This window comes from Sorex fumeus, unplaced genomic scaffold (assembly GCF_029834395.1).
Source record: "Sorex fumeus unplaced genomic scaffold, SorFum_2.1 ptg000012l, whole genome shotgun sequence".
Taxonomy (NCBI): domain Eukaryota; kingdom Metazoa; phylum Chordata; class Mammalia; order Eulipotyphla; family Soricidae; genus Sorex; species Sorex fumeus.
Genome location: NW_026606069.1, coordinates 526,494 through 547,224, shown reverse-complemented (window position 1 = coordinate 547,224; position 20,731 = coordinate 526,494). Strand labels below are relative to the sequence as shown.

At 43.1% G+C, this 20,731-nt stretch overlaps 1 protein-coding gene across 1 annotated transcript; it reads right to left on the bottom strand.

Annotated features, from left to right (window-relative positions):
- Positions 1–1,376: 1,376 nt before the first annotated feature.
- On the bottom strand, positions 1,377–20,700 carry LOC130020450 (tripartite motif-containing protein 60-like). The gene is made up of 4 exons (XM_056111063.1): positions 20,617–20,700; positions 20,360–20,521; positions 4,876–4,981; positions 1,377–2,833 (listed from the first exon to the last, which is right to left on the bottom strand). Exons 1-4 carry the CDS (start codon positions 20,698–20,700, stop codon positions 1,377–1,379), a joined length of 1,809 nt encoding a protein of 602 aa, XP_055967038.1.
- Positions 20,701–20,731: the final 31 nt, after the last annotated feature.

Sequence of the window (20,731 nt, the reverse complement as noted above, 5' to 3'; positions counted from 1 at the left end):
TAGAAAACTAGGAGCTATTGGAAAAGGGGTTAAACTGCGGTTATGGAGTGTGGGCATTCCAGGAAAGGCCTTAATGGTTACTACCCCAACCCCAGTTGTCATCCAACTAAGCAAAACTTGTGGAAACTTTCCAGCACTGCCTCCATAGCAGCCATGGAAGCTGCACCTTCTAGCCCTTAGGCTATTCCCAATTATCCCTACCAGTTGTGAAAGTTGCCAGCTCCCTCCCTCAGTGTGAGGCAAAAGTGGAAATGGTAAGTATCACTGTCCTGGGTTTACAATTATCCATCTTTATTGTAACCAGCTGTCTGGATACTAATAGACTTCTTCTGGACATATTGCCAGGCCAGATGTGTCAGGTGTGGAGTTCAGCGTAGGGCTTGGCAAACATGGGTGATGTTCTATCGGCTTATAGGACCTCTTTGCCCTGGGGGGAGGTACATCTGGTTGTGCTCAGGAGTCACTCCTGGCAGGACTTAGGGAACCATATGGAGTGCCAAGGATCAAACCTGAGTTGTCCATATGCAACACAGGAGTCCTACATGCTCTGGCCCCCTAATCTGTCTTTATGCCTTTGGGAGAATCAGGCCTGGTCTCTATCCCAGCATCCAATCTCCCAACCCCCACCAGCAGTGATACCTGAGCACAGAGCATGAAGGAAGCCCTGAGCACTGCCAGGTATGGTTCCCAAATGTAAAAGGAACAGAGGAAAGGTTAAGTAAAAGTAAAGTAAAGGCCCTCCCGTTGATCATCGATTTGCTCGAGCAGGCCCAGTAACGTCTCCATTGGAGACTTTGTTGTTACTGTGTCTGGCATATCGAATACTCTCGGTAGCTTGCCGGGCTCTCCGAGAGAGGCGGAGGAATCGAACTCGGGTCGGCCATATTGGCTGTGTGCAAGACAAACACCCTACCCACTGTGCTAGGTATCAGTAGATAACAGTAGATATCACACATGTACACACACACACACACACACACACACACACACACACTCACACACACACTCAAACAGAATGTGTATATGCATTTACCAACTTGAGACTGAGGAAGACACACAGTGTATTACTGAAAATTGAGGTAACCTTGATAAAAATTAAAATTCATGGCCTCTAGAGCATACGCACTGTCCACTACAGAAAAAAAGTTTCAAATTACAAGTCTTACAATAGTTTCTTTTTTAAGCAAGATAGCTTTTATTGAATGAAACTTGCTTAGAAAGAGGTGAGAGGAGAGAAAGAGGGGAAATGTGCTCGAGATAGAACACAAGCTGCTCCAGAGTGGAAGAAGCAAGCAAAGAGACACACAAGCAAGCAAGCAGGATACTTGTTCAAGGGAGAACATGGGCTTGAAGAGCAAGCCTACAAATCATTTTTATTATTCAGAATCTCTTGCTGGACATATCCTCAGAGGTTGGGGGTCAGTTCCAGTATAGAAATAAGGCCAAACTGCATCCAGAAAACAAACTTTAAAGGTATACAGATGAGATTTGTCACTCAAATTGTAAAAGGAAACTTCACCCAAATCACAGTCTAAAAAAATACCAATCTTTGTAGGCATTACGACTGGGAAGAGATCGATTTTTTGAGGCCCTAACGCAACATAATCATCCACATCCCGTCGTCCAATACCCCATAATCCATCTTGTACTGAAAAAGCTTGATTCGGTGCTTGATTCCTCCCGAGAAAAGTCTCTTTACAGACACCCACAATCCACCCAACTTTGTCCTTCACTTCCACCTGCCAGTAGTGCCTGCCAGCATTATAACCCTTGGAACCCAGAACAGCTGGGAAGAGGTAGAATCTCCATGGGCTATGAGTTGACTTTTGCCGTGTTCTTCCATATCGAACCGTTTTCCTATCTTCTGAGACAGTCAGATCATGATGTGCTGTTTCTGGATCTAGAAACACATCTACCTCAAATCGCTCAATGACTCTGTTTAGACCAGAATACTGGGGTGGCAAATGGTAACTGTATTCCTTTAACTGGAGTGAAAAAGGCTCAGGGGACTTTAAGTTTTGATAGGCATGATAGATCCAGTTAACGTCTGTCAGTAATGCCAGGGCTGATTTGCTCTTTATGCCCTGTAACAGACGTTTTAATGTCGAGGTATACTCGGAACACTGTGTTCGGGTTTCACGCAGTTTGGTCTCAAAAGCCATTTCCTCCTCTTCTAACTGCTGAAGAAGAGTTTCTCGCTCATTTTGAAGACAGAATTTAAGCCGCTCACATTCAGACTCTATTTCGTCTCTTGCATGTTCTACCTGTTTTTTCAACTCCAAGGCTCTTCTGGTTTGTATAATCCTGACTTTTTCTAGTCGTCTCACTTTTTTCTTCCATGACTCAATGCACTGCTCCAATCTTTTCTTATAATAGGGAGCAGCCCTCTCGACAGGCCAGATGTGATGTTTCTTGTGGTCGGAGGAGAAGCTGCACTGTGAGCATAAAACCTCCAGGTCTTGCTGGCAGAAAAAGGCCAACACTAGATTATGCTTTTTACAAACAACCTTTTCTTTCTGCTTCCTCCTCTTGCTTCTTCTTTTCTGGAGCAGCTTAGCAGCTTCAGTCAAATTACCCAGTTGGGTGTTCCTCCTGAATTTCTTTCCTGGAAAGCACATTCGACAAATAGGGCAGGGAAAAATATCCTTTAGGTCCTCCCAGAACTTGTTGATGCAAGAGAAACAGAAGTTGTGGCCACAGTTAATGGTCACTGGGTTCTTCAAGTAGTCGTTACAGAGGAAACAGCTAGCTCCGGCTTGGAGGTCTTCCAGGGCCGTCTCCATCTCCACTGATATAAAGACCAAAGTGGGAAGGTGGTATGACCTTTTGCTCTCTAGAAGACAAAACCCAGTGAACAGTGAATATCCTCCTATAGATATCGCGAAATGACCAGTTTTCAGTTTAACTGGCTTGACATGTTAATGGCAGCCTCTACACATCTGTTTATCCTTTAGCCCGTTACCTTTAGAACGTTTGTTGTCAAAAATACTCCCACAGGCTATATATAGTCGATGGAATACTGGACAGTGTCAGCTGAGCTGCTGGCCTTAGCACTGGATGATGTGAATGATGGCTTTCTTATTCAGGAAAATAGCCTCAAGTCCAAGACTAAATCCTCCTAAATCCTCCTAAAGAGTAAGAAAAACATTATGTTAAAATACCATTCAATAAGTACTGAAGTATTAAAATGTTCACATAAGAATCGAATACAAACACTAAGATTGTTGAGTGGAAATTCTTTTTAAAAATACATAAGATATTCATGATTGTAGCAATTTACTTCACACATTTTTGATAGTTTGAGGGTCACAATTTGTGGTGTGGAGCCAGAGAGACAATACAGCGAGTAGGGTGCTTGCCTTGTATGCAGCAAACCTGACCAGATTCTATCTCCAGCATCCCATAGGGTCCCCAGAGCCCTACGAGAAATGATGCCTGAGCACAGAACTAGGAGTCAGACCCAAAGACTTCCAGGTGTGGTCCAAAACCATGCAAAATTAGAAAAACAAAAAAGAAAACCTAAACAATTGGTGGTGCTCTGAAGGTCATACCCACCCTGGGGTCAGCTGCCCTGCCCACTGTACTATCACCTCCTGCATTTTCTCTGCCTAGGATCTAGGGATGGACAGTGCAGGACTCCTAGCTGTGCTGGGGCTGGGAGAACCCCGAACACCAGGTCTAACTATGTGGGTCTGACAGTTCTGAGCTCGCCTAGTACCACCAGTGCAGATCATTTGGGTCCAGCTCCTGACATAGTCCACCAACCCCGCCCTTAGAATATCTAGCTGTTGGTCCCTCCAGTGCTGTATGTAAGAGCCGGCTTGCAGAACTCGGAAAATGACCATTTTTGAGAAAATGTAAACTTAAATATTTTCTGTAAACATAAAACACCGAGACCTTTTTTAACCTCACACAACTGTCCATCTAATACGCGGAGCCTGCGATGTGACTTTGCCCTTATTACAATATTTTGGTGGGACCTTCCCATACCCATAATAGATTGTCAAATGCCTGAAGTGGAAATGGCCTCCATCTTGCTTATTTTTTTTCACCCGGGCAAATGATTAAAAAGCATTTCAGCAAAGAATTAAGGAAAGAAAGAGAGCCTGGGGTAGAGAACTTACACCCCAAAGGACCCACCACAGACTGCTCATCTATCAAGCTGAAACCATCACTCAGATTTTTGTGAGCATTAATAATAGCATAAACTGACCCTGGACATAGCCAACATGCGAGATTGGGGGGAGGGGTATCTCAAAGGTCCACATGGGGGCTACTTTGTGTGCCACACTCTTCCTTCTTACCTATCACCACAGGCCCATGCCCTATCTCCTACCCCCACCCCCCACCCCTGTCTCCCGCCCCGCCTCCCCGCCCCGCCTCCCTGCCTCATTGAGTCTAATCTTTTCAAGCCCATGTGTACCAATATCTCCAGACTGTCTTGTTTTGGGGACACTTCCTGCTCTGTCCAGGGCTTACTCTTGACCATATAATCAGAGATGGGAGGCCATAAGAGGTTCGGGGTATAGAACCCATGTTGACTGTGTGCTCTGTTCACTGATAGTACTCAGTTCACTGTATTATTACTCCAGACATGGGCTCACATTGGCTCTCTCTTCATCCTTAACACGCCTACCCTCAGATCTGTCCAACTCAAAATCATGTTCCAGTTTGCACCTCTACCATCTCTTCAAGAGACCTCACTAAGCCTGAGTTTCGTTTCAATAACAACTCCCCACATTCTGGATCAGATCAAAATCTTGCTTAATTAAGGTACCCAGCACCCCGACCTAATGCTCCCAAGAGCCACCCCTGACACAAGAGACCCAGCGGGATCAACGTGAAGCTAGCTCCAGCACACCCAAGAACACTCACCACAGTGGACCTGCAAGAAGGGTCGGTGCAGCCCCTGTCCGGCAAGAAGCAGCAGGAACCTCAGATCCAGGTCCAGAGGTGGATCTGAAATCAAAATCCCAGGAGACTAAATATGCGAGAGCTATAAGCCCATGACACAGTCTGGACCACGATTGGCTGTAACTCCGGAAAAGGGTGAGTCAATGACCCACCCTAGAGCTATAAGCCCATGACACAGTCTGGACCACGATTGGCTGTAACTCCAGAAAGGGGTGAGTCAATGACCCACCCTACCAGCCAGTGAGGGAGGGAAGGGATCCTGGCACACCTAGAGGCATTTTCCCCTCTGCTATCATTTTGTTGTTAATTGCATTCAATCTCTTGAGGTGCAGTTTTTAGGTTTCTTCCTATTTTTCAGCCCCGTGAGCAATTTGGGATTAAAAGGAAGGTTGAAGGTTGGGTTGGATCTTTCTCTTCCTTCCTTCCTTCCTTCCTTCCTTCCTTCCTTCCTTCCTTCCTTCCTTCCTTCCTCTGTCTGTGTCTCTCTTTTTTTTTCTGTTTATTTCTTTTGTTTGTTTTTCTTTGAATCCCCTGAAGGTGAATTTTTCAAAATTACATTGCCACACCCTCATTTCATACACTGAAGGATTACATTTTGGAATGAAAGAGGTACATTTCCAGCAAGGAACTCTTCACATCTTAATAGACAGAACTGCCAGACCCAGTAAATTCTGCCCCGCTCTGGCTCTCTGAAATCTTCTGAGAAACTGTCACAGTAAAATTTTACTTAGTTGAATAAACCAGAGGTTAAAACATCTTTAAGACTCAAGAAATCAGCACAGGTCGAACTTAAAAGTTATTGGTTTGGTTTGCATCTCAACGGGGAGGGTCTGGATGTATAAAAGATGAAAAACTCTTTGTTGAGACTGATCAGTAGGCAATAATCTTGCTGCCCCAAGGACTTGCAACCTTGAGAATTTCGGTTTAGACTTGTTCTGTTTTGTTTGGGGGTCACACCCCTCTGTGCTTTTTTACCCTCCACTTGCTAGGATAGAACCAAATAGTCTCCCAAATGAAAGCATCTCTGCAGCCCTTTGAGCCACCTCCTGACCCAGGAGTTTTTAATAGGGATAAAAGCCAATGAACAAGATATGATAACCTTTGTGGCTGGAGCAGTAGCATAAAGGTTAGGGCGTTTGACTTGCACGGGGCAGACTCAGATTGGATTCCCAGCATCCCATATGGTCCCCTGAGCACCACCATGGGTAATTCCTGAGTGCAAGCCAGGAGTAGCCCCTGTGCATCGCTGGGTGTGACCCAAAAAGAAAAAAAAAGATATGATAAGCTTGAGTTTTGCATGGATGACAGGATACATCAGGAAATAGACCTTTATTGCCATTAAGAGATCTAGGATGAGCGGTTGAACACGAGTGTAAGTGAGCGTACACTCAAATATTAAAGACGTGACTTCCAAAGTAAAATATGGCCATGGCCACATAACAGATTAGTGAAATATCTGACATTTTTCTCAAAATTCAATCTGGAAATCCGAAGATACCCTAATTCAGTCGGGCAACTACCATCTACCATAAAGTAGTGGTCCAAGCTAGGACTACTAGGAAGAGAATCTATGAAACTGAGTCACCAACCTTCCCATTGTGCTCTCTCTGATGGCCCTCCCATTCAAGCATCCTTCCTGTCTCTACTCTCAATAAACTGTTACTTCTTGGCAACTTTTCTTTCTTGTATTCAATTTTTTGTGGGCCTGGAAAATCCAGGATTACTGGATATCTCATTTACACCAAACTTTATGGGCAACAATGTTCTTAAAATAGCTCTTTTGCCTGAAAGGTTAAAACAAGAGATTTTTATTTATTTATTTATTTGGGAATTTGGACCACACCAACTGGTGCTCAAAAGAGTGTCACTTCTAGCTTTGTGCTCAGTGTTTGAGGAAGCATGGGGTACCTGTGGTTGAACCTTGACCTCCTGCATGCAAAGCATGTGCTCAATGCTTTGAGCTGTCTTTTCAGATCCTCAAAAGAAAATTGTATTGAAGTGATGCATGCTGAAAGCAGACTATAGCCTGAACACAATGGCTGCTCAATACCTCTATTGCAAACTACAACACCCTTGAGGAAAGTGAGCAAAAGGGAATGCCCTACCACAGAGGCAGGGTGGGGTTCGGGGGAGGGGGGTGGGCTACTGGGATCATTGGTGGTGGAGAATGGGCACTGGTGGAAGGATGGGTACTGATCATTGTATAACTGAAACCCAAGCAGGAAAGTTTGTAAGTCTACAGCTGTAGTTCATGGTGTTTCACTAATTAAAAAAAAAAAGAAAGAAAAATGTGTGTAGGGTTGAGGAGGGTCAATAAAAAAATAGTGTATCAGATAAAATTTCTTGTTTCGAACACTGTCAGCAGAGGTTCAATCTCTATTTACACATAGGGTCCCTCAACACTGCCAGGCAATTACTGAGCACAGCTGGGTGTGGTCCAAAAACCAAAAAGAAAAGGGAACAGGGAGCACAGTTTTAGAAAGGGTGGGTTGCAGGCTGTGTGCCTGGGGTGATCAGTTAATTCTTTAAAGTGATGATTTCCCAAGGGAATTTCTTTTTTAACTTTTTTAAATTGATTGTAAATTACAATATGTTAAAGATGGATTCTCATGCACATAATTCCGATACAGTGTACCCACCCCCTCCTCCAAAGAACCCCAGCACCCTTCCATTTCAAACCCCCACCAACACTGAACTTTGTGGATTAATTTTTTAGTTGTGTTGCCTTAGGCCCTTTTTTACCACTTTTCTGTATATCTTTAAGCCCCACACCTGAGATCTATCTGTATCAATTCTTTTTCCCTCTGATTGACTTCACTCAGCATGAAATCCTCTATTTCTATCCATGTTGTTGCAAATTGTATGATTTTGTTCTTTCTTTGAGCTATGTAGTATTCCATTGTGTAAATATACCACAATTTCTTAATCCAGTCATCTGTAGTTGAACATTTTTGTTGTTTCCAACAACAACAGAAGCTCACTGCAAAATTTTCAGGTGGGGTGGTCTTACTTTTTTTTTTTTTTTTTGCGGCAGGGAGGGTGCACACCTGGTTGTGCTCATGGCTTACTCCTGGCTCCATGCTCGGGGATCATTCCTGGTGGTATAGTGCAAGAGATACAACCACGGTTGGCCACATGCAGGACAAATGCCTTAACCCCTCTCCTGTCTCTCAGGCTATAAGCAGTGTTTTGGTTGGAAAGGGACAGTGAGAAGGAAAGGAAATGCTGGAGGCAGAGAGAAGTCTTCTGATAGATAGCAGGAAGCTAGCCTAGCACTTGGGGTGGAATGATCCTGGTTAGATGTAGCTAACCATCTAGGCACTCCCCTGCCCTAGAGAAGGGCCTGGAGCAGTATGTAAATGCTGGGGATTTCTGAACAAGAGTGAAGGACTGACAGGAAGGAAAGCAAGTAGTGGTTTTGATTCCCTTTACTAGGAGGTAAGACAGGAGAAAGGGTTTTTCCCTGACTCTTCAATTATCAGTTTAACAGGAAGATCTTATATATATATATATATATATATATAGTGGACAATAATACCTCAGAAGTAGAGTAGACATAAAAATCTTGCTTGCTCTTTTGATCTCTAAAAAAAAAAGGTGCTGGGGATTAAACATGCAAAGCATATGCTTTCCCATTGAGTCACAGTGCCCAATCCCGTTAAGAATTGGTTTATTCTAATAAAATAGGAGACTAACACCCAGGAGTGGCCAGGATTAGTACTAGGATGTTTGCGCCATGGCTTGGAGGCCAGCTACACATACTAGGGGGAGAGGGAGCTCAGATAGAGAAGGGAGCATCAAATAAAGGGTGTTGAGAGGATCCTCCCAGGATGGGAGATGCATGCTGAAAGTAGACTATAGACCCGACATGATTGCCACTCAATGCCTCTTTTGCAAACCACAGCACCCAGAAGGAAAGAGAGAACAAAAGGGAATACCCTGCCACAGAGGAAGGGTGGGATGGGGGGATGGGGGGGTGGGAGGGATACTGGGACCCGTTGTGGTGGAAAATAGGCACTGATGGAGGAATGGGTATTTGACCATCGTATAATTGAAATCCAAGCACAAAACTTTGTAAGTCTACAGCTGTACCACATGGTGTTTCACTAATAAAAATTAAAAAAAAAAAGAAAATGTCATGAGATAACGTAATAAAATGATCCCAATGAAATAATTGAAATAGGACGTTATCACCTATGGACAAAATGCATGTGTATGAAGTATTTGAAGACTACATTTCACCTAGCCTATTTTCTAACCTCTATGTATTAAAGCTACTATAAAACCAGGATAAGAAATATAAATTCTTATATACAATACCAAATTATTTTTTAACTAGTATATAGGGAAAATATCCCTCAGAAGTAGGCCAATTATTTTCTTTCTCTCTGGATTTTTAATTAAATAATATTAGGAAACCAAAAGATACATTATGGTTACATTATAAAAGATTATAAATTTACTCAAAAATTTAAAATAAGCAATTAGTGTTCATTTTAAAACATTCATACCAATTTAACACTTATTGGGTTTTTTACTTTTAAAGTTTGTGAATCTTACAGTGTTTTAAGGTCTCTATTACCTATATGGTGAAAAATAAAAAACTATTTGAAGTTTAAAAAAAAATAATTGGCTTATTCTGGGACTGGAGAGAAAAATGTAATAATGGGCTAAAGCACAAGCTTTGCGTGCAAGTATGCTTCCCTTCCCCCCCCAAAAAAAACCCGAAACAAATAATCATCTTAATTCAGAAACCTAATCCAAGTTGCCAGCATTAGGTGGTTAAATTGGGTTTTATGTGCTCCTAAATTAGAAATTGGAGGGGTGGGGGATGGGGGTACCGTAGAGCTTCGTGCTTGACTTGCATGAAGTTTGGTTTGGTGCTTGGCTTGCCTGGGTTGATCCCTGACACCCTGTATGGTTCCCCAATCCTGCCATGTGTATTGATCCCACAGCGCAGAGCCTGGAATAAGCCCTGAGCATAGCCAGCTGTGATTCAAAAACAACAACAAAATTTCTGGTTTAAGGTAAAGTTAAAATATACACAAAAGTAGAATGACCCTCATGTAAATGGTTACAAATGTTTCCATCTCAAACACAGTCTTCTCCCTCTTCTAATGTCAGTCACATTTCTGAGTACCTCAGTATGTAACTCTAAAGCATAAAAAGAGCACCGGTTCCACAAAGATAGGTTAAGTGTGTAATAAATCCCTAATTAGCTAGTGTCCACAGTTCAAATTCTCCCTTTTCCTTTCAGCTGATTTTCTTGAATCATAGAGAGAATGACAAATTTGTGACTGTCCACAAATTAGGATTTATAAAGTCTAGCATAGAATTTCGGGCCGGATCGATAGCACAGCAGGTAGGGCATTTGCCTTGCACGCAGCTGACCCGGTTTTGAGTCCTACGCTGCTCTCGGAGAGCCAGGCAAGCTACCAAGAGTATCCCACCCACATGGCAGTGGCTGGCAAGCTCCCCTGTGGCGTATTCTGTATGCCAAGAACAGTAACAAAAAGTCCCAAAATGGAGACATTACTGGTGCCTGCTCGAGCAATTCAATGAACAATTGGAGGACAGTACTACAGTGCTACAAGTGTCAATGAACTGGGTTCTGGGGAGCATGTAAACTTGCTGCTCTTCCTTTGACTCTTTGGGTGAAAATGTCAAGTGACCATTATAGATCTAGAGTTTAAGACCAGATTTCTAAGCAGGAAGTAGAAAAACACATAAATGTGGGCCTCGGAAGTAATACAGTGGTACCATACATGTCTGGACTATGTGAAGACTTAGGATCTAAGGTGACTAGAAAGAATATTTGGAATGTAGTGTTGGGGTCATTACTGGTGGCATCACTGTCACTGTCCTACCGTTGTTCCTCAATTTTCCGAGCGGGCCCAGTAACGTCTCCATTTTGAGACTTTGTTGTTACTGTGTTTGGCATATTGAATAAGTTATGGGTAGCTTTCCAGGCTTTGCTGTGAGAGCGAGATACTTTTGGTAGCTTGCCAGGCTCTCCGAAAGGGGCAGAGGAATCGAACCGGGGTCAGTCAGGCCAGCTGCGCATAAGGCAAATGCCCTACCGCTGTGCTATCGCTCCAGCCCACTGGTGGTGGTAAGTGTTTTATTTTTTACTTATTTATTTTTAAATCCAGATGCAGCTGTGCTCAGGGCTTACTTCTGGCTTATACTCAAACGTGACTTCCAGACCCTTTGTGATGCTGGGGATCAAACCCCATTAGGCTGTAGTACTACAGCACTGTCCTCCTGTTGTTCATAGATTTGCTCGAGCGGGCACCAGTAACATCTCACAACAAGTCGTGAGACTTGCTGTTACTGTTTTTGGCATATCGAATACGTCACAGGTAGCTTGCCAGGCTTGCCGTGCAGGCCAGATACTCTCAGTAGCTTGCCAGGCTCTCCGAGAGAGGCGGAGGAATCAAACTTGGGTTGACCATGTTAGCTGCATGCAAGGCAAACACCCTACCTGCTGTGCTATCACTCCAGCCCTAATTGGCTGTATTAAAACAAATTCCTTACTATGTAGCTTAGTCCTGGATCTGCACTCAGGGATTATTCCTTGCAGGCTCAGGCAGGAGACCATAGTGGGTGACAGGATCAAACTTGGGTCAGCAACATGGAAGGCAAGCACCTTACCACCACTCCAGCCCGTTACATAGATTTGAAAGGAAACTACTGTTACAGTTCTTGAATCTAAGTATTAATAAATATATACATATATATATATACTTATCAGTGCTGGATATAATCATTTAGCATAGATATTGATAACCATTTTTTCTTAGCTTTATAGCAGCTGGAGGAAAGCTGTGAATATTGATTGAGGGAAGTTGACATTGGTGATGGGATTGGTTGTTGGAACACTGTATTCCTGAAACTCAACTAAGAATGACTTTTTTAAATCACGGTAAAAGGTAAAGGTAAAGGCCCTCCCGTTGGCCGCTTGTAAGGCGAACGCCCTACCCGCTGTGCTACCAACATGGCCGACCCGAGTTCGATTCCTCTGCCCCTCTCGGAGAGACCGGCAAGCTACCGAGAGTATTTGATATGCCAAACACAGTAACAACAAAGTCTCCAATGGAGACGTTACTGGGCCCGCTCGAGCAAATCGACGATCAACGGGAGGGCCTTTACCTTTATTTGTTGTAAATAAAACAAAAAATTTTTAAAATGTAAAAGATAATTCAGGTCTTCTGTGCAACAGTAAAGTATTCTGAAAGCATTGCAAAAGTTCACAATTGTTATTATATAATACATTATCTGTGAGGTTGGAAGATTTGACTTTCATCAATTTTGATGTTACAGAATCAATGTTGACTAATTTTAATGATACCAAAAACATTTCTTTTATGAAAGGAAGAATGATAAAAGATTTCCAATTTTTTGGAAGAATATGTAAGTATGATATTTAACTAGTGGCTGACATTTCCACATAGACAAAAAATCTGAATAGACAGTACACCCTATCTTTAATTCTGTGTGGTGGAACTGTGATTGCCTATTTTGTATGTTTTGAGGGTTTTATATCTAATATTATTTTATTCATATTGCATATACATGCATATAATGAGGTTAGTTAGAAAACACTTTTTTTTTTCTTTCCATTATGCTTTCTGTTTTTTTGTTTTGTTTTGTTTTGGTTTGTTTTTTCACAAGCAGGTTAGGGCTGACTTCCAACTTCATGCCTAAGCAAGGATCACTCAGGGGACCAAATTAGTTTCAAATAGTGTATTCCTCATCTCCTTCTGAGCCCACACTATAGGCACCTTTAACGTTCATGTTTATACTAACATCATCCTGAGTACAATATCACTGTCACTGTTCTTCCATTGTTCATCGATTTGCTCGAGTGGGCCCAGCAACGTCTCCATTGTGAGACTTGTTACTGTATATAGGTAAAGGTAAAGGTAAAGGCCCTCCAGTTGTTCCTCGATTTGCTTGAGCAGGCCCAACGTCTCCATTGGAGACTTTGTTGTTACTGTGCGCGTGCAGCTTGCCAGGCTCTGCTGTGCGGGCGAGATACTCTCGGGAGCTTGCTAGGCTCTCTGAGAGGGAGAGAGGAATCGAACTCAGGTCAGTGATGTTGGCTGCATGCAAGGCAAACGTGCTACCCGCTATGCTATTGCTCCATCCAAATATTCAAAGTATAAATTTTAATTCTCTCCTATGTTACTGTGTGCAGAAACTGACATAGCATTTTTTTTTTTTTTTTATGAAACAATGGAGCCACCATGCGGAAGCTGAATAGGCGGAAGCAGAGAGAAATGTTAGGCAAAAAGGGCCAAGGGACTCTTGCTGACATAGAAATGAAAACTGAGGGGCTGGAGATACAGTACAGTGTTCCAACACACTTCTCTTGAACATGGATCCCAAGGCTTCTCCAGAAGTGATTCCTGAGCCCAAGAGCCAGTAGTAACGCCTGAGCTTTGCTGGGTGTGGCCTCCCAAAAATTCAAACTGATTCCTGGTCTTGCCGTTGGATTCATTTCTTAAACTTTATAAAAGAGAGAACTCAAAAAGTCTTCCAGAGATTTCTAAATTTGCTCTTCAGCAAAATGGCTATCAAAGATGTAGAGACTAGAAAATCAGGATTTTTAGTATAGCAGCTGAAGTTCTTTAATTTATTAATCTATTTATTCTGGTTTTGGGGCCACACCCAGTGATGTTCAGAGTTTAATCCTGTCTCTGCACTCATGAATTACTCCTGGTAGTGTTTGGCAACCATACGGGATGCCAGGAACAAAACCTGGGTGGCAGTGTGCAAGGTAAGCTCCCTACCCATTGTACTATTTCCTCAGCCCTTGGTGAGATTATTTTTAAATCAACTAATATCTTTCACCTATTAGATGGAAAGCAATTTTTCAAAGACCTCTAGGCAACAGGAAACTGCTGATTATGAAGAGAGATAAAAGCTGTGTCCAATTAATAATTCAATGGGGGCAAAATGAACATCCTGACATAGACTTTCAGATTTCACTTTCTTCCTTAGCAATGGAATTCAGTGCAAATGAAAACATGCATTTTAGCACAGCACAACGACACCCGGTACTGGTTCAATCCTGAGAGATTCCTCTGTGCCTCACCACTAATCAGAAACACAGAATATCCTTTTAGCTCCTGTTGGTTCTGTCCTCCTACCTGGGGGAGGATCCGCCACACCTTAAAGAGTGTCAACAATGTCCTAGACCCACCTAGTTGCCTATAAATGCCCTGCTCACAACAGAAGAGCACAAACTGCTATCAGCCTGGTGTCCTATTGTCTTCGAAGAGATCTGTCAGAGACCAGCCCTGAAGAAACGCAGAGCAAAGATCCTTGAACTGTTCAAGGTAAGCAGGAAGACGTGATCACCTTGGAAGTGGATTGATCAAGGGATTATAGTTATGGGAGATGGTCTGTATGGATTCACAGATGGGTCTTGTACAATAAGGTTGGGTGGTACGGGTGGGGGTGCTAATCTGGTCAGAAGAGACTGAAAGTAATGTTAAGTTGTCACAGGTCAGGAACCAAAAAGGGATTGGAAGTGGAACAATAATAACAATAATAATAATAACCTTTCCATAGGACCCACAAGAAATTGGAGTTAGCTCAGAAGTGTTCATAGAATGCTTTTAAAAAACATCTTTGAGTGTCTGGAGCGATAGCACAACGGGTAGGGTGTTTGCCTTGCATGCAGCCAACATGGCCGACCCGAGTTCAATTCCTCCGCCCCTCTCAGAGAGCCCGGCAAGCTACCGAGAGTATTCGATATGCCAGACACAGTAACAACAAAGTCTCCAATGGAGACGTTACTGGGCCCGCTCGAGCAAATCGATGTTCAACGGAGGGCCTTTACTTTTACTTTTACTTTATTATGATTTATTGACATTAAAACGGGTTCTATCCATTAATTATCAAAAAAATTAGAATTTACGCATGAACTAATGTGTGGTCTGAGTTTTGCTTGAAAAGGCTGAGAAATAGAAAGCTGGAGTTACATTTGTATTGGAGGATTTGTTGTGGTTATCATAATAGTTTTGTTTCATCTGCCTAAAATGCTGTCTAGTAATATATTAGAGCTCACCATTATTGTGTTGCCCCTCTTCTCATTTCATTTTTCATTTCATCATCCTGTTAATCGTCGATTGCCTCGAGCAGGCCCCAGTAACGTCTCTTTCATCCTAGCCCTGAGATTATATTCACGGCTCTTTAGGAGAATGAGACCCATCATTGTTACTGGTATTTGGCATATTTGGTAGGCCACGGGGAGTTTGCCAGACTCTGCCCTGTGGGCAGGCTACATTCGATAGCCTGCAAGTTTGTACAAAGTAGGAATGAGGTAATAAGAAATAATAAGGAAATATTTGCCCCCGCGCCTGGGTGTCCCTTGCCGGGACCCCTTGGAGGGAAGCGGGTCGAGCTTTCCTCCCCGCCCCGACCGGGGCTCCAGCAGCCGAAGACCTCCAGGACCAGCCACCACCATGCTGAGACCACTCTCCGCACACATGAAGGTACTGGCAGAGGGACAAAGCCACGCGGGTTCCGGGGCCGAGACCTCCAAGCCTACTTGAATTGGAGTCGAGTCGAGCCCCTCTTCTAACCAAATCAAATTTTATCTTACTCTTTTCTGTCTTTTCCCCTACATTTCAAATGTCTGAGATTTCTTATCTTTTTCTTCCCTACATTTCAAATACCTGAGTTATCAAAATTTCTGAGTCTACAATGTTACTTCAGGGATTAATCCAAATATCTCTAACCTCCTATTATTGTTTTCACTCTACGTTCTTTCCACTCATGGTTCCTGCTTCTTAGACCCCATATCAAACTTCAAATGGAGAGGAATTCATTTTGGTTAGGGCCATAGGGTGACAGTCAGGGCTAGACCTCTCTCTTACACATCACTGACTGCATTCTCCCCAGAATCTGCCTACATTCACCAATCTCTAAGGTCCAAGATGCTTTTTATATTTTTTTAATTTTTAATTTTTTGCTTTTTGGGTCACACCAGGCAATGCACAGGGGTTACTCCTGGCTCATGTACTCAGGACTTGCTCTTGGCAGTGCTCGGGGGACCATATGGGATGCTGGGAATTGAACCCACGTCGGCTATATGCAAGGCAAACACCCTACCCGCTGTGCTATTGCTCCAGACACTCAAAGATGCTTTTTAAAAGCATTCTATGAACACTTCTGAGCTAACTCCAATTTCTTGTGGGTCCTATGTAAAGGTTATTAAAGGTAAAAGGTAAAGGCCCTCCCGTTGATCATCGATTTGCTCGAGCGGGCCCAGTAACGTCTCCATTGGAGACTTTGTTGTTACTGTGTCTGGCATATTGAATACTCTCGGTAGCTTGCCGGGCTCTCCGAGAGGGGCGGAGGAATCGAACTCGGGTCGGCCATGTTGGCTGCGTGCAAGGCAGACGCCCTACCTGCTGTGCTATCGCTCCAGGTTATTATTATTATTATTATTGTTATTATTAAAAGGAAGTCTCGTAGCAATTAGATGCTCAAAGCTAAATTGTCTTATGTTACTTTTTCTGTCAGAATAAGTGCATTTGTATGAGAAAAATGAATTAAATGTGTATTTGTTAGAGCTTGCAAGAAAATTGGAAAAAGTGTTCAGTTTACTTAGGGAAAGTGAGTAATTGAGCATATATTTTCTTCTTACAGCTCGGTTACTGTAGGATTGAACTATATTCTGAGAGACTTATCTTCAGAAGACTTATATTCCAGGGCCAGAGTGATAGTACAGCGGATAGAGCATTTACCTTGCATACAGCCGACCCCCAGCATCCCATGTGGTCCCCCAGCACTGCCAGGAGTAATTCCTGAGTGCAGAGCCAAAAGTAACCCCTGAGCATTGCTGGGTTTGCCCAAAACAAACAAAAAGAAAAAGTCAAAAAGAAAAGAAAAAAAATCATTCTAAAAGATCTATCTTCAGAATACTTATATTTTAAAAGACTTATTTCCAGACATCCTTCTTCCAAGAATGGCTTTTTCCGCTTCCCTGGCCGAACGCCAATCAGAAGCCAGCTGCCCTCTCTGTCTAGATTACCTGAGAGACCCAGTGACTCTAGCCTGTGGCCACAACTTCTGTGTCTCCTGCATTCAACAGCGCTGGGTTGACCTACAGGACATCTTCCCCTGTCCTGTCTGCCTCCACCACTGCCCTGACAGGAACTTGAAGAGAAACAACCAATTGTGTCACATCACTGACATCGTTAATCAGCTCCCCATCAGAGGGAATAAAAGGAAACGGCAGGAACAGAAACTATGTGAGAAGCACCAGGAGGTCTTGGACATGTTCTGTGAGGAGGATTCTGAGCTCTTGTGTCCCCAGTGCAGGACCACCCATGACCACCAGGATCACTACCTCCTCCCTGCTGAGAGAGCTGCAGCAAGTCAAAGAAAGAAGCTCAGAAGCTACATGGAGCTTCTGAAGAGGAAGATTGAAACCACTGAAATGGATTGTAAGAAACAAATTTCAAAATTTCTTGAAGAGAGTCTTGAAGAGAGTCAGAAGACAGAATTAGATTCTGAATTTAAAGAATTCATTTTTTTCTTGAGAAGGGAACATTTTGCAAGTGATGCCAGATTAATTAAGGAAGAGAACAAAGAGAAGGATAAATTCACCGAAAACAAAAGCTATATTTCAAGTCACATGGACACACATAAAAATCTTCTAAGTGACGCAAGAAAAAAGTATTTGCTGCCCAACCTAGAGTTGCTATCCAGCATCAAAAGTATTCAAAGTCGGCACAAAGACTTAACCCTCCCAGCAGTCTTTTTGTATAAACTCAAGACAGAGAGTTTAGCCCTCCCTCCACATTATTTTGGTCTGCACACAATGATCAGCAAGTTCCAGGTAGATTTGACACTTGATCCTGAAACTGCACATCCAAGTCTGATTATCTCCAAAGACAGGAAAAGTATATCTACAACAAGTCTACCGCAATTTCTTGACAACTCCCAGACATTTACTCCTTACCCAGCTGTGCTCAGCTGTGAGGGCTTTGATGGGGGCAGGCATTTTTGGCAAGTAGAAGTCACAGGGGTTGGTGAATGGTCCATAGGTGTTTGTAAAAAATCATTCTGCGGAAATTCTGGGATACTACCAACCCCTGAAAATGGCTATTGGGCATTTTTACAGACTGCAAAGAACACAGAACAGGACATGGACATTAAACAAGCAGACCCAGGTATGCAATTTGGTGTATTTCTAGACTATGAACTGGGAGAACTTTCCATTTATCGTTTGAATAACAGATTATATTTGTGTAAAATCACTGATAAATTCACAGGGAAACTGATGCCATATTTTGCTATTGGACCCTCTTCAAAATCAATTTCAATATGTTTGACCACAAAGGAATGGTGAACTACTATGAAAATTATTTGTGTTTGAGTGTGTTTGAGTGATTATTTTTAGAAAGACTGTTTATAAGGTTTATAAATAAAGTTTAGAAGATTTATAAGTTCCTGGTTCATATTTGTTGTCTGCCTACTGAAATTCTATAGGGCTCACATTTTTTTCTTCCCCTTGAGCCAAACCTTCCTGGACTACTTAGCAGGATTTTTGGAGAGGAGAAAAGCTTCACGTCACTCTTCTCCCATTTTCCATCGATTTGCTCCAGCGGGCCCAGTAATGTCTCAATTTTGACACTTGTTACTGTGTTTGCCATACTGGATACATCACAGGTAGCTTGCCAGGCTTTGCCTTGAGCACAAGATACTCTTGGTAGCTTCCCAGGCTCTCCGACAGGGGTGGAGGAATTGAACTTGGGTCGGCCAGGTCGGCCTCATGCAAGGCAAACACCCTACCTGCTTAGGGATAGAAAATCTTGAGTTGTGCTACCCCCTTCTCAAAGGCTGGAGCGATAGCACAGCGGTAGGGCATTTTCCTTGTGTGCAGCTGGCCTGGCTGAGCCAAGTTTGATTCCTCTGCCCCTCCCCGAGAACCTGGCAGGCTACCAATAATATCTCACTGGCACCGCAAAGCCTGGCAAGCTACCCGTGACGTATTCAATATGACAAACAAAATAACAGCAAAGTCTCAAGATTGAGACGTTACTGAGCCTGCTCGAGAAAATCGATGAACAATGGTAGGACAGTGACAGTGACCCTCCTCTCATATAAACCAGTAACCACCAACATCTTAGCTACTTGCTTTTCGATGAACTCATTTACTTGGGGATACCTATTCTGATCATTCCTGCACTCACAAAGGAACAAGATAGGGAACTAGAGAAACCTGCGGACACAGATAGGAATGACTTCCTACTCAAGGCCCTGTATCAGATTTCTCTCCAGGATCCTCCACGGCCCAGTAGCCCCCATCTCCACCCACCCCAACCTGTGCCAGGCTCCAGTTTGCTTTCTCTCTTTCCCAATGGTTGGGGACCCAGACAACCTGGATGTGCTCATTTCATCTCCTGCCCTAGTAGGCCTGACCTAAGATTCTGTAAGCTACGCATCCGGGACTTGCATGAACTGGTAAGCGCCCCTCACCCCCACAAGCCAGAGTCAGTCCCTATTCTGCTCTCCAGTTGTTCTAGACAAGCCCCCAAACCAGAGTCCCCTATCTGCAGCTCCTCTAGTTTGCAGGAGGGCAAGAAATGTGACAGGGAAGAGGCCAGTTTCATAGGAGCAAAAAGCAGGAAAAGCCCCCTCCCCCACTTACTTATGGGGTGTTTAAGGAGTAGCAGGTGTTGATAATCATTTAACAGCCCCAGAAGAAAGATCTGTCCCCAGAATCGTAAGTCCAGTCCTCAAGATGAAGGGCCAGCCCTGGGTCTTACTGCCATGAGGAGGAAAACATGAAATGGGGCAAAATAAAGAGAGGTTCTCTAGCATGGCATTAGTCCTTGTACTACACACTAACCCCGGGTTCTTTCTGTGTGATCTGTTGTGTGTTTTTTTAAAAGACTTTGTATTAATTTTCAAAAGACTGCTGCATCTGACCTTCAGTTTTCCTTTTGGTGGTTAACAGTTGTAAAGGAATCACTTTATAATTTTGCTTCAGTTAAGCAACTGTAACATATTAACACTAATGCCTTCCTAATAATTTTGAACACAAAAATGGAGGCTATCACTTCCACCCAAAATCTTTGATATCCAAGCAACCACACCATACACAGATGAATAAAGATTTTTGTCCTTCAATGGAGGGAGGGAAATGTACCTGACACAGAAGCAGGCTGGGGGTGGGAGGAAAATCAGAGAGATTGGTGGAAGGTAGTGAGCACTGGTGAAGGCATTGTTGGAACAATATATGCCTGAAACTCAATCTCAAATGACTGTCATTTTGTAAGTTTTGGTAATTCAATTTTAAAAAAATAAAAGAAAAAATATTTTTTTACTTTCTTTCACTGCACCCCATTCCTCCAAAAAAGATAGGTGACTTCATCATCATTGATGCTTCAAAATAATTTGGGCATAGATTCCCCCTGACTGGCTTGACGAAAGCTGGCACCACGCAGAAAGGCTGAACTCTGGAGGACCAGCACTGGGACCTTGAAGGCATATGTGTGTCCAGGCAGTTGGCACGTTCAACTGTGCTGATTGTGCTTCTTTGGCCAACTTCTACCAATTCTGGTGTAGGCCCATCTGATTTCTATAACACAAGTACTCATGACAGTGATTCTTGCTTAAGAATAAAGGCCTCCTTTGAAGTCTCTTTAAGTGTTTCTCTCATGGTCTTCTACATACCTGCTTGTACTCCACACCAATTTTGGAGGTCTCCAGGCATTGTGCTCTTATGTCAGACTTTATCATCATCTTCCGGCCAACCATGACTAAAGATGAGTTCTCAGGATATTAAAAG

Bases quoted from the DNA above. Each gene is read 5' to 3' on its own strand.
- LOC130020450 (XM_056111063.1), bottom strand. From the start codon at position 20,700: ATGGTTGGCCGGAAGATGATGATAAAGTCTGACATAAGAGCACAATGC. The intron at 20,522-20,616 runs GTATGTAGAAGA...CTTGTGTTATAG, and splicing joins TTGGTGTGGAGTACAAGCAG to AAATCAGATGGGCCTACACC. The intron at 2,834-4,875 runs GTGAGTGTTCTT...TTTGTCTTCTAG, and splicing joins CTTCTTGCAGGTCCACTGTG to AGAGCAAAAGGTCATACCAC.